Here is a 12,375-nt window from a genome sequence, read left to right as displayed (position 1 = left end):
GCCCTCTGGGTCAATAGGTCTTTTCGAGGCGAAGTCCAAATGAAAAAAAGACCTCCATGTATTTTAGCGAAGGTTTTTCGTTGGTGCCTGAGAGAATGTCAGAGTCCGGGGAAGCCAGACAAACTTACTGGTCTTTCCGTTCTCTGACATCTGCTTGCCATCTCCTTCTGCGTACACCGGCACCAGGGACACAGTGTAGAGGGTGTCTGGCTGCAGAGCTTTCAGGACTGTGTTGGTGGTGCTCCCAGGCACTGAAACCTATAAGATTATAACCCACAACATTCAGACACCATGAAATGGCCAGCCAGTGGCAAGTCATTGACATCAACACAGCTGACTCACAACTACACACTGGCCATGACCCACAACTACACACTGGCCATGACCCACAACTACACACTGGCCATTACCCACAAGTACACCCTAATCCCATCTTTCCATCAAATAATGCATGGATTTCCTGGCCTCTCAACACTACCAGTGAAGACAGGGAGCTGACGGTGCTCCTACCAGTCCTACCATGGCCTCAGCTCCTCCAGCAGCAGGGACGTAGATGACTTTGTACTCTTTGACTTTGCCCTCGGCGGGCTCCCAGCGCACGTTCAGGGTGGTCATGGTGGGGTTGAGCACCTGCAGGTTCTTCACTCCACCAAAGGGCTCTGGAGAACACAAATAGGACTTTAGTCTGTGTCTTTCTTCTAGAATCCAGGGTCTTTACCATTGTGCATATTGAGGAATTGGAGCCAAAGGGGGTTAAGTACCATGTTGGGTTGAATACGAGTATTATATTTTAAATGAAAGCTCTCAGTGAGATCCTTTCAGTGCCACAAAAGGAAACAACTGAAAATATGACCCGTATGTTGTCATTAAAAGAAAGGCCCTCGAGATATAGTTGATATAAAGTGATATTTGCTTATCTAAATAGGACCTCAATCAAATGAACTGAACAAGAGCCAAACGGGATTGATCCGTGGTTAGAAGTTGAGAGAATGCTGGAGTCCAGAGGCCAGCCAGACTTACTGGTCTTTCCGGTCTCTGACATCTGCTTGCCATCTCCTTCAGCGTACACCGGCACCAGGGACACAGTGTAGAGGGTGTCTGGCTGCAGAGCTTTCAGGACTGTGTTGGTGGTGCTCCCAGACACTTGCTCCTGATGGATCACACAAAGTACAGACAAATGTGAAATAGCCAAACCCATCAAATGGATTTCCTGGCCTCTCAACACTACCAGTGAAGACAGGGAGCTGACGGTGCTCCTACCAGTCCTACCATGGCCTCAGCTCCTCCAGCAGCAGGGACGTAGATGACTTTGTACTCTTTGACTTTGCCCTCGGCGGGCTCCCAGCGCACGTTCAGGGTGGTCATGGTGGGGTTGAGCACCTGCAGGTTCTTCACTCCACCCAGGGGCTCTGGAGAACACAAACAAGACCCGTTTAGCTGCACAGATAATGAGAACTCACTCTTTATGCCTGGGCTGGGTGTAGATCTGTGGTAGAGCACATGATCGTGGGGTCACAGGCTCAAATCCCCCCTGCGCTGTACATTGCTTTGGAGACTGTCATGTGACATGACATATTTAGAATGCTACAATATGTGTGCTAGTGGATGCTATATCCTGGCAATAATGTCACAATGCCTGTTCAAGTACGGTGGTCTAACTCCACTCGGTGAAGTCTATTGACCGTGACTGACTAAGCGTGTGTGGTGCCAGCTGTGGCCTTGGCTAAGTCTTGTGTCAAGAGATCCTGTCATCGGGGCCACTTACTGGTCTTTCCTCTGCCCGAGATGTCTTTGCTCTCTCCACTGGGGTAGACGGCTGCCACGGTAACCGAGTAGGGAGTGTCTGGGATGAGCTTCTGGAGAAGAACACTGTTCTTCTTCCCTCCAACCTGGGTCTGTCGGGGGGGCGGGGGGGGGGGGGGGGGGGTTAAGGTGTCAAGAGTCTATCAGTCTCCACTTTGTTTTAGGGAAGTCAAAGGACCTCTTACTTCAAAGTAAGAGCATAAATTGTTAGTACTGCAAAGTGGCTTCGACGGTTACGAGCTGTTGTCAGCTTGGACAACCCCCCCCCCCCCCACACACACACACACACACCTGTCTGAACACACCAGCTAAGTAAAAAGGACAAGCGTCTTCTCCGCAAAGTCAGGGAGAAGTCATTGAAACATGACAGACGTAAACCCAGAGCTCCTGCGTCAGGTTTTGACTTTTTTCTAAGTGGTGGAGGCAGGCACAGGGTTTCTGCTACCTCCTGGTGTGCCGAGGGGAAAAAAATGGAAGCAAGCTTACCGGATTTCCTTAAATCTGCCAATGTTTTATCACTGCTCCTGCGGCAGTCCAATAGTGAGAGAACTCCCAAAGGCTAGTGCCATTTGATGGCGTCTAGGAGAGAACAATGCCCTTTTACACAGTTTTGTTCGTGAATAAAATGTTTGAAAAGACCAAGTAGGCCTGTGGGACGTCAGACATCGTAGACCAGCAATGCTTCAGTCTATGATCCAATTTATGAAACGTATCACGGCGCTTAATAAAAACGAAGCACATAAAGTAAAAAGGCCAAGCCATGAAACCCCATTTAAGTGGTGCTACCCCAAATCTGTTTATTTAATGGAGCACATCAACAGGACATTATGCTGATCCTTTCTTATCCTCTTAAGCTGTTATCACCAAGAGGCAGTTCAGTGCCCAGTCATCTCCTGGACAGATATGATATGTAGTTTATATCTAGATTTGTTTAAATCAACAAGGTCATGGACAGCGATGTCAAGACAGCTTTCCACACTCGGCTGGAAGTCGTCATGTCACGAGTGAATCAAAAGGATGACAGGCCTTTCCTGTGGCGTCGTCTTGAGATCACAGCTTCAGAAAAGGATACACTGTTTGGAGAACACTTGTCATAACTTTTCACAGACACAATAAAAATGGTAACTGGTGCTCTACATTTTGGACATATAACAACATCATCCCAAGACAATGTTTTCTTAAGGTATTTCATCCCTGATCACAATCAAGTAACCATTTTGAAATGTAGTCTTGGCAGCTATGCCGAGATACTCCAGGAATAAATAAAAAAATGTTTAGGACAGACTGTCAGAATCCAAAGGTCGAACTAACGATGACAGAGCAGACCGACAGCTTACTAACCCTGATTGTCTGAAACGTGGACATCCAACATGCTTTTCTCAAGAGAACTATAAACCAATTCAACCATTTCTACTGAACCAATTTGAAACAGCTTTTATACTCCCTAGCACAGCACAAGGGATATTTTGGGAGGTTGTCTTCTCTTTTATTATTGTAAGATTCCCCGTTACATCACAACGGTTATGAAAGGGTTATTAAACTAGCTTGGGCTTGCTGAGGAATCCCCAAAGTAGAGACCATTACTGTGATAACTAATGTCTCCACTCCCAGCTCAAACAGCTCCAAGAAATTAGGTGGGGGAAGGGGGGGGGGTGGCAGGCAGAGAGCGAGAACAATACCACTGCACATTACAAGCGAAGAAAAAGTAAAAAAAAAAAAGTAAAAAACATTACATGATAAAGTCTTAAGAAATCATGTTAGGATTTTAAAAGGATTACTGTGTTTGCTTAACTGCAGATTTTTCATGGCAGGGGTGGCCCGGTTGGCCATGACAACCAGCTGATAAACACATCTTGTTAACACACTGGACGAATTCCATCAAGTGACTCAGTTAAAGGGACAGTCTAGCCAAATCACAACCCTAACATATTCCCTGCTTGAGACTGTAGCTTGAGACGTCTTTAACTTACCGAGAGAGTCTTGCCTCCGGCCACAGGCTGGTAGGTGAGCTTGTAGTTTTGGACAGGGCCCGGGGCGTGGTCCCACTTCACGGACAGGGTAGTGGTGGTGGCGTTGAACACCTGCAAGTTCTGGGGCGGCCCAGTGGGGGCTAGAGACACACAAACACACACGTTTCCAATGAACAAATCGTTCCATGACTTCCTCATGCAAGGTGACTTGACCAAGCCAGAGGATAGTGGGGGTGGGGGTGGGGATTTTACATGGGGTACAAGGCATGGGACAGCCGCAACCCTGCCCCCATAATCACACAGAGTCAGGAAGCTGGATGAAGCGATGATTAGGATGATGAGGTGAGGACACAGTGATAATGTCATCGGTGACAAAACGGAAGGGGAAGCAGTGTAGATGGACCGAAACAATATGTGTATGCACATGCAAATGATCCCATTCACTGGCTGACTGGTGGAGACAGGTCGTTAACAACACGATGATGAAGGGATGTTACAACGTGAGGGATGGAGACACAACATGATGAATGACGTGATGACAAAATGGTTGACAATGGGAGTTTGGGAGGTGGCTGTCGGTTGTCAATGGTCACACTTTTGCGCCGGAAGCTTTTATGGTACGGAAATGCACATGCGGATGGGTGGGAGGCAAAATGAAGTGTGCTTCCATCGACACTTTCATTACCGTCCGCATTACCATTATAATCATCAACGAGGACATTATAATGATAATGTCTTTTGTCCTTCTCAAACAACCTACCCGGTGTAATCATCTTTGACACTGGAAAGAGACGTCGGGAGAACAACATGTTATTCCAGTTCTGCTCTGCGTGTGCGAGCGACAGAGTGAATGTCAAACACTAAAATGTGTGTCGAGGGAGGGGAGGGCGTGGCGCGGCTGGCTTACACGTGCGCTGGCTGCCCATCAAGTCTTCACTCTCCGATTCGTCAGGGTAGATGGCGGTGACGGTGACGTCGTACAGCGTGTCTGGGTCCAGGTTCTCCAGGACGTGGCTTATTTCATCGCTGTTCAGGATGGCCTGGAATATGAGAGAGAGAGAGACCAGGCCGGAGAAAGAGGGAGAAACAGGAATGCGAGTGTGAATCGGCATAATCCGTTTTTTTGTGTGTGTTTGTGTTGCTGCGTTGACAAAAGGCCACCGATTCGACCGGACTTACATATTGGAAGTTGGTCTCTCCTTTCTTTGTCCAGCCAATGCGATACAGAGCCACATCGGGGGCCCCGTGTTCCCAGGTGGCCCGGAACGAGGTCTGCGTCACCTCCGAGAACTTGAGGTTTTTGGGTGCCGGAACCACATCTGTTCACATGGATAGGAGAGGAGAGACAGAGAGGGGTGATTATGAGGAAGTCCTGAGAGATGAGGCAAAGCCATGTCATCAGAGGAAGTCTGGTCACCATGTGAGCTCGTCTCGCCGTGTATTGGCCAGAGTGAGGGAGCGTGTATCGAAAACAACATTTCCGCAAGTCATCTGGGATTAATTCCTGATGGATGATGCCCCATGCGGTGACAGATAGCACACACATACATGCATGAACACACACAGACAAACAAACAAGCACACGCACACACACACAAACGGTTTGCCATGGCCCGTGCCAAATTGCAGCAGAATAATGCAGTTTATCCCCTGAGGGATCGGATCCCTCATGTTTGGGCTCGATCCAGACGGAGAGGTTCAGAAGAGGCAGAAGCCCAGTCAGAGGCAGAAGCCCAGTTACAGGCAGAAGCCCAGTTAGAGGCAGAAGCCCAGTTAGAGGCAGAAGCCCAGTTAGAGGCTGAAGCCCAGTTAGAGGCAGAAGCCCAGTTACAGGCAGAAGCCCAGTTAGAGGCAGAAGCCCAGTTAGAGGCAGAAGCCCAGTTATATTGTTGGAATTTGATATATAGTATTACAGCTATATTGTATCTAGGACAGTTCACAAGAAATGCGTGCAAAGCACATCCATTGTTGTGAATATTGAGATTGCAAACTGGGAGTTCCGGGCTTCCATATTAGGTGAATGGGTTTACTTCAGCACTGTATCTCGAGCACTGAAAATGTTGCCATCCTCTTGTCTAATCTGTTTAGTTCTGAGTAGTTGTGTACCTGTGATTGCTTGTCCACGCATGGTGTTCCCTGGTCCTTCGTCATAGACTGGTGTGACAGACAGGTCATACTCAGTTTGAGAGATTAGGCTGGCAAGGTCTAGTGTTGTGATGTCACCATTGACATCAACCTGCAGGGTAAAAAAAGAAAAGTTTAGCAAGATGAAACTACAATAAAAAGTGTTTGACTTGGAGATTTTTTTAAATAAAAGATACAGTATAAAGGGAAAATTAAAAATAATGTTGCAGTGTTTATTGCTTAGCATGGCTAGTTTTACTGCCATGGTGTTTAACTTTACAGTTTTGTACAATAGCCTAACTAAAACCTCTCAGTGGAAAAAATGTCTTCTCTCAATAACTGAATTTCAGTTTGAAGTCATCACACTCTTTGAGGAAAGCCATTTGTCCGGGGGGAAAAAAAACAGTGCTAAGAAAAGACTTGCACAAGTCATTCGTTTACATATATATTTATATATTTGTAATTCCAGAGAGTGTTAGGTGGTAGGAAAAAGTTACAACTTCCAGCAGAAAAGTGGTTGAAAAAAGTCTCTTTCAGGTTATTTTCCACTTCGACTTCAAGAGAAGCACAGGAAAAGCTCTTTAAAAGCAATATGGGAAGGAAAATCCTCTGGACCCTGAAGACTTTATAAGATAAATCCGCAGAGGTCTTCTTGGGAGACAGGCTGACTTCAGATGTTCTCCAGGAAGCTGGGCTTCCAGAGGAGGCCTCTGTCCTATCCATCAGTTGCTTCTAGAGTCTTCTTGCAGGTGACCACGAAGACACCTTCGGATGTGTGCTGCCTGCCGTTCCCTGTCTTTGACCCTCGCTCCGATCCAAGTGAAATTTAACTGAAGACGGCGCTGTGATATAGTGGCTGCTCTCTGGCATTTTTCTCCCAGCAGCCTTCATTTCCCATAAGTCCCAGCCCGACCACAACATATTTAATGGTCGGGCTACAACAGCTCCTGTAGTCTGTCTAGACTTTTCTAACCATTCGTTTTGCTACCGACAAATATGTTACGGACGGATGGTGTTGCGTGGAGGTTGTGAGTGACCATGACAGGGACAGGAAGGAGGAGAGGCGGTGACGCGAGTGTTACCTCTTTGAGCTCCCCCTCGTCAGGCTTGTAGGTGATGATGTACTTGCGGACGTTTCCGGGGGAGGCGTCCCAGGTGAGCTTCAAGGTGCTGTGGGTGACATCGGTGACCCTCAGTTTACCCGCCGGCGGTGGCGGCACTGACGGAGCGACAAAGTTACACAGAAACGTCGCGGGAGGCGCCAAGAAGAGAGGAAGACGGAAGGAGAAGGGGAGATTAGCTGAGTCTTGACAGTGTGAGACATGAGCCCTCGATACATGACATGCGTGGGGGGGAACGTACGAGTGACTCCTTGGTCCATGAGGGGGTCGCTGGCCGCCTCGCCGTGCAGGGCGAACAGGGAGAGGCTGTACGCCGTGTTGGGAACGAGCTGTTGCAGCTGGACATCACTTGCATCTGCCCCAGCCCGAATCTGCACAGCAGGGAAGAGAGGGAGGGAAGGACAGACAGAGAGAGAGAGAGACAGAGAGAGAGAGAGAGAGAGAGAGAGAGAGAGAGAGAGAGAGAGAGAGAGAGAGAGAGAGAGAGAGAGAGAGAGAGAGAGAGAGAGAGAGAGAGAGAGAGAGCCAGGCCGGAGAAAGAGGGAGAAACAGGAATGCAAGACAGGACTTGTCACCAGGACATTTCTGAACACCTGGAGTTCTTCACTAATCCCCAACCAATCCCTGAGAGTGTCCTAGAAAAGAGCTTCTCAACTTGGACTTCCTTTCAGAAAGCCTATGGAGTCAGCCTGGCCAGCACGACAGAAGCCTTACAGCTCTAAAAGACATAGCATCTGTTCAAATTCTGTTTGGTTAATATCATCTCAATGACTTCATTGGCAAAATAACTTGTGCAGGGCCAACATGAGCTAGTCCTTCCCATTACCCTCTGTGTCCAAAGGGTCTGTTTTTTGTGGACCTTGCCTGAACACCACTGTAAAAGTCCACTTCCTGTGCTCTGTGCAGACATCATCACATTGACATCTGGAATGAGTAAGGCACCACTAGCGAGGCCCTGGCTAGCCCACCTTATAAACTGGATGTGGAAATGCTGAGCTCGCAAATGGAGGTCCTATTTAACCTCTTCCATGAGCGCGTGTGTCTGTCTGTGTGTGTGCGCGGGTGGCGAGGACTATGTTCTCGTGCGTGTGGGCGCGTGCGTGCGCGCGTGCGTGTCGTGAAGCCGACGGTATGGCTCCCCTCACCTCTTTCTCCGTGGTGGGCACAGTAGCGTTGATGGCGCTGTACAACAGCATGTACCCTGTGGCTCCCTCCACTTGCTGCCACCTCACCCTGAACGTGGTCATGGTGGCATCATACACAGTCAGGCTCTTCACCGCAGCCAGGGGCACTAGAGGGCGGGAGCAAGGAGGGAGAAAAAGGTTACAGGGTACCTGGAACTCAAACGATCAAGTGTGCTGTCGTTCGGAAATGATTCGGAAATCAAACAAGGTCTTATGTTCCCCCAAATCTTTTTTGTCGTTGGTGTAAACAGTACCAAAAAAGTGGCGCGCAATTGCTGACGTTTTAGCCTTTTGGAGAAGCTTTCTATTTGATTCTTTTCGATTCTGTAGGTTGGTAGGGTTTTCAGCAGCAACATACATCAGGCTCCACAGACTCTCCACGGACGTCTACCGTGGCAGCGCACCACACCCAGGCTGTGTTTATGGCTGAGCCACACTGAGAGTTACAAGGCTTCTTCACACAGGAGCATGATGACCTAGCCCATTGTTAGTTTAGAAATGACCACAAAGAAGACCGCAGTGATCTAACGCTTCTGGCGGCGTTTACTTTGCGGACGACCCAACAATAAGTGTTGTTTATGACGGTGAGAAAAATCTTAAGAGTTTACTGTAAAATGTTTTAATTGACAAATTAAAAAACGGAACAAAGTCAATGTTAAAATACAAATGAGCAATGAAAGCACTCAGTGCCGTGTACTTAACAGTGTAATAACTCGAGTCCCTTTTCTTGGGAGACACTAATGAGGACAAGAATGACAGAACCTTCAGTCATTCTCAACATCATTAAAGCCCTTTCTCTTAATCCAGTTTCCCAGCTTGGCCATCCCATTGACCTAATCATAAGACAAATATATTCAACACTGGCAACAACATTTTGAAAAACACGGATGCTAATCAAGACACATGAAATCAATTCTCGGTTTAGTGAACAGCGTGATTTAAGAATAACAAGTAAACAACAAATAAACAAGTTCCATCCGTGCGCTTTAAGCTGGGTAACGAGCATGGCAGCACCGGGCTGTTGTTGATTTCCAAATGGCCTGAACCATTTACCACAACAGTGGAATTGCCGAGAGCAGTTTGTTATCCATTTTACGTTTCTTTTGATCATTGATTCCACCCTCATCCTTGCCCCTTGGGGTTTGGGGCTTGGGGTTTATCCTGTGCTGTGAGCAAACTCATTTGAATCGTCTGTATCAGTGCCTTGCTCTACAATAACTGAACGGAATGGTCTGGAATACCTTGAAGGGAAATCATTTGAAGGTTTAGCCTATGCGAATTAGCAGTAAAAGTACAAATCACGGGGGAAATAAAGGATGCAGGTGGAGGATATGGTCATGCAGCTGAGGTACTTACAGGTGGTTTCGGTTCCCTTCAGTGGCTCGCTGCTCATCTCGCCGACCACGGAATACACATTGACCAGGTACTCGGTCAGAGCGGACAGCTTGACCAGGACCACGGTGTTCACGGTCCCATCGACGATAACCTGAGCGGATTGAAAAGGACAATAGCGTTACATGTCGTACACACAAACGGCTATCCCAATGTTGCCATGGAGTTCACTACAAAGCCTGACAAATGTGACCTAAAGCCACCCGATGTCCTCTCTCTGCCTCTCCAAGAGTTACAAACTCGTTACGGGATGGTGCTGGAATTACAGCAGGTCAAAATTGAATGTTCCAACGACCCAAAAGTGAAACAAACGTCTTTCTGCACACTAACTCCCCTCTCCAGGTCAGAGTATTGGCCCAAAGGAGCCAGTCACATATCAAGCAATCGAATGTGAAATCCGATTCATTTGTGTGAATATATACGTTTTGTATTAGAATTTGAGCAATTTCAATGAGGCAGAACGCATCACCGGCCATGATGCAATCTCCCAGTGGGGGGCCCTGGCCACCAAGGCACAAAGGCATGGCAACCGGGAGTCTTGAGTGAGAGGAAGAAGCTGCATATAGGGCAGCAACTCCCCCCCAAAAAGCAGCATGGATAGACAGACTGCATGAACCTTCTGCCAAAACAACCGGATCACCTCTGGCAGGGGAGAACCACAGAAGTCTGAGAAAGAATTCTGATGAAAACAGGGATCAGGTCGGCCATATCTCATTCACATCCAAACCAGGTGGGGTGAGCGCATTTACCAATGAGGACGGCCGGGGAGGGTGAGAGGAGAATGGAGGAGAGAAGAAGAGAGGAGCGCAGAGGAGAGGAGAGGTGAGGAGAGCCCACCTGTTCTGTCGGACCTCCAGGATACATGTATTCGATGCGATACTGATCCACCGTGCCGTCAGGTGGCGTCCAGGTGGCACGGAACGAGTGGTGGGTCACCTCAGAGGTCACCAAGTTAGTACCCGGCTCCGGGCCTCCTCCTAGGGGCAGGGCCACAGGGAACGTGAGCTGACATGTCAAGTATTTCACATGCTGAACTCCCCAACCACAAATCTGTCCCCATCACACTAGCAGGTCTGACAGACGGGGGGGGGGGGGTTGCCTGGTGTACATTTCACCGCTTTGACAAAGGGCTTTTTCAGAGAAATCTGTTCTCTTGCTGTGTTGTAAATCAATATTGCGCTTACTCTTAAAATTAGATTTCAGGACAAGGCACAGTACGTCCAAAGCAAAAGTTTCCATCAACCGTTTGAGTCCCTTAAAACCATATTCAGGCAAGCATATTTATCAAGTCAGTCAAGCCAAATAAAGACAGTCTAAATCATATTCACAAACAAAGGTCTGGGTTTTTCCTTTCAATGTGGCTCGAGTCATGAATATCTTATTGGAATCTTCTTGCTCCTACGCTAATCTGTTTATACCACTGAAGGGCAGTCACAGTACAACTTGTGCTGGGATCAGACGACAACGCCGATCCCGTGGCACTTTCATCCCAAGCTGCCAGTGTTGCCTCCACCATCCTTAAGACAAATGGATAACATAAGCTGGACAGCAGCGCATGGGTTGCAGGGTATTTAGAAGGCTGTTTTAGCAGGGGATGGTTGGAGGTCCAAGTCTCTCTCAGAGACGGGAACAGAGAGAAAGTTGCCTATTCCCAAATGTGGCTTGTGAACGATGTTTTGGCCGATCTCACAGTCATCTCACCTCAAATGGAAGTCACCTGTCTATAGTGTCTGTAGAGTGTGCGGTAGAGTGACACATGGATGTGAATGTGAAAACACTGTCATCCTAAACCAGCCCGTGTTGAGGAAGTGAGCGACCTCCTAGATCGTCGTTTTTGGTACCTGGGCCCTTCACGCTGTTGCACAGGTTGACGGTGAGCTCGTCGACGATGTCCAGCAGGAAGGAGAAGTCGTTCACGTTGTACATGTGGATCTCGTCCGGGTCGGTGGCGATGGACCTCAGCTCGTTCTCGTCGGCATTCTTCACCCCGATGGCGTACAGCTCGATGTTCTGGTCCCGCAGCCTCTGGGAGTTGGTGACGATCTCATCCTGGGACTTGCCGTCAGTGATGAGGACGCCAATCTTGCGAGCGTCCTCGCGGAGTCCCACGTTGGGTCGGAAGTTGTTCTCGAGGATGTAGTTCAGGGCCATACCTGTGAGGGGAGAGCTTCACATGAGGCCTGTTCGTGCAAAGCACATGCTGGCAAAATGATTTGTAACAAGGATCATATTTTTGGGAATGAATCGTTGACTTTGGTCTGAAAGCCATGGTCAGTTTAGTCACAGCCAGTAATAATAGAACTCGAGTTGTTTGTGTAACAGTCACCTGTCATGGTGTTTCCCCCTTTGTAGGGGAGGTTGGCCACAGCGTTCAGCAGGGATTCCCTGGTAGGGTGGGCGTTCAAGTGCCATTCTGTTTTGGGGTCCCCACTGTACTGGGCCAGACCTGGAGAGAACACACAGTGTTGAATGACAAAAATCAGATGAAGGCAATGTGTTAAAGCCCAACTTTAAGTACAGTGTTGAAAGGCCTTCAAATCATGCCATGGCAAAAAGCGCAGCATGGAACTTCAAACCAAACGTACCAATCTGGACTCTCTCTGGCCTGACGTCAAACACTCCGACCATGCGAGCGATGAAGGAGCGGATGGTCTTGAAGTTCAGACGGCCGATACTCCACGAGCCATCCACCAGGAGGATGATGTCAGCCTTGGCCGAGGACTTGCATTCGGGGCCTGCGAGGTAGGAAGACACTGAGATGAAAAGCAGGTGCGACACGAC

The 12,375-nt window shown here is 48.4% G+C and overlaps 1 protein-coding gene across 1 annotated transcript in view; it reads right to left on the bottom strand.

Moving 5' to 3' along the window:
- col12a1b (collagen, type XII, alpha 1b) overlaps positions 1–12,375 on the bottom strand; it is a 61,534-nt gene that overhangs the window by 29,564 nt on the left and 19,595 nt on the right. The window contains 18 exon segments of the mRNA XM_047021088.1: positions 129–258; positions 511–659; positions 1,021–1,150; positions 1,261–1,409; positions 1,766–1,895; positions 3,774–3,913; positions 4,534–4,554; positions 4,681–4,813; positions 4,953–5,092; positions 5,880–6,009; positions 6,980–7,116; positions 7,260–7,389; positions 8,164–8,309; positions 9,559–9,688; positions 10,432–10,571; positions 11,436–11,747; positions 11,921–12,040; positions 12,180–12,329. Of these exon segments, the coding sequence (XP_046877044.1) occupies positions 129–258; positions 511–659; positions 1,021–1,150; positions 1,261–1,409; positions 1,766–1,895; positions 3,774–3,913; positions 4,534–4,554; positions 4,681–4,813; positions 4,953–5,092; positions 5,880–6,009; positions 6,980–7,116; positions 7,260–7,389; positions 8,164–8,309; positions 9,559–9,688; positions 10,432–10,571; positions 11,436–11,747; positions 11,921–12,040; positions 12,180–12,329 (2,517 nt within the window).

The sequence above is a fragment of the Hypomesus transpacificus genome, chromosome 6 (genome assembly GCF_021917145.1).
Source record: "Hypomesus transpacificus isolate Combined female chromosome 6, fHypTra1, whole genome shotgun sequence".
Classification (NCBI taxonomy): domain Eukaryota; kingdom Metazoa; phylum Chordata; class Actinopteri; order Osmeriformes; family Osmeridae; genus Hypomesus; species Hypomesus transpacificus.
The sequence above is the reverse complement of the archived record's forward strand: the minus strand, read 5'-3'. Positions and strand labels throughout refer to the sequence as shown.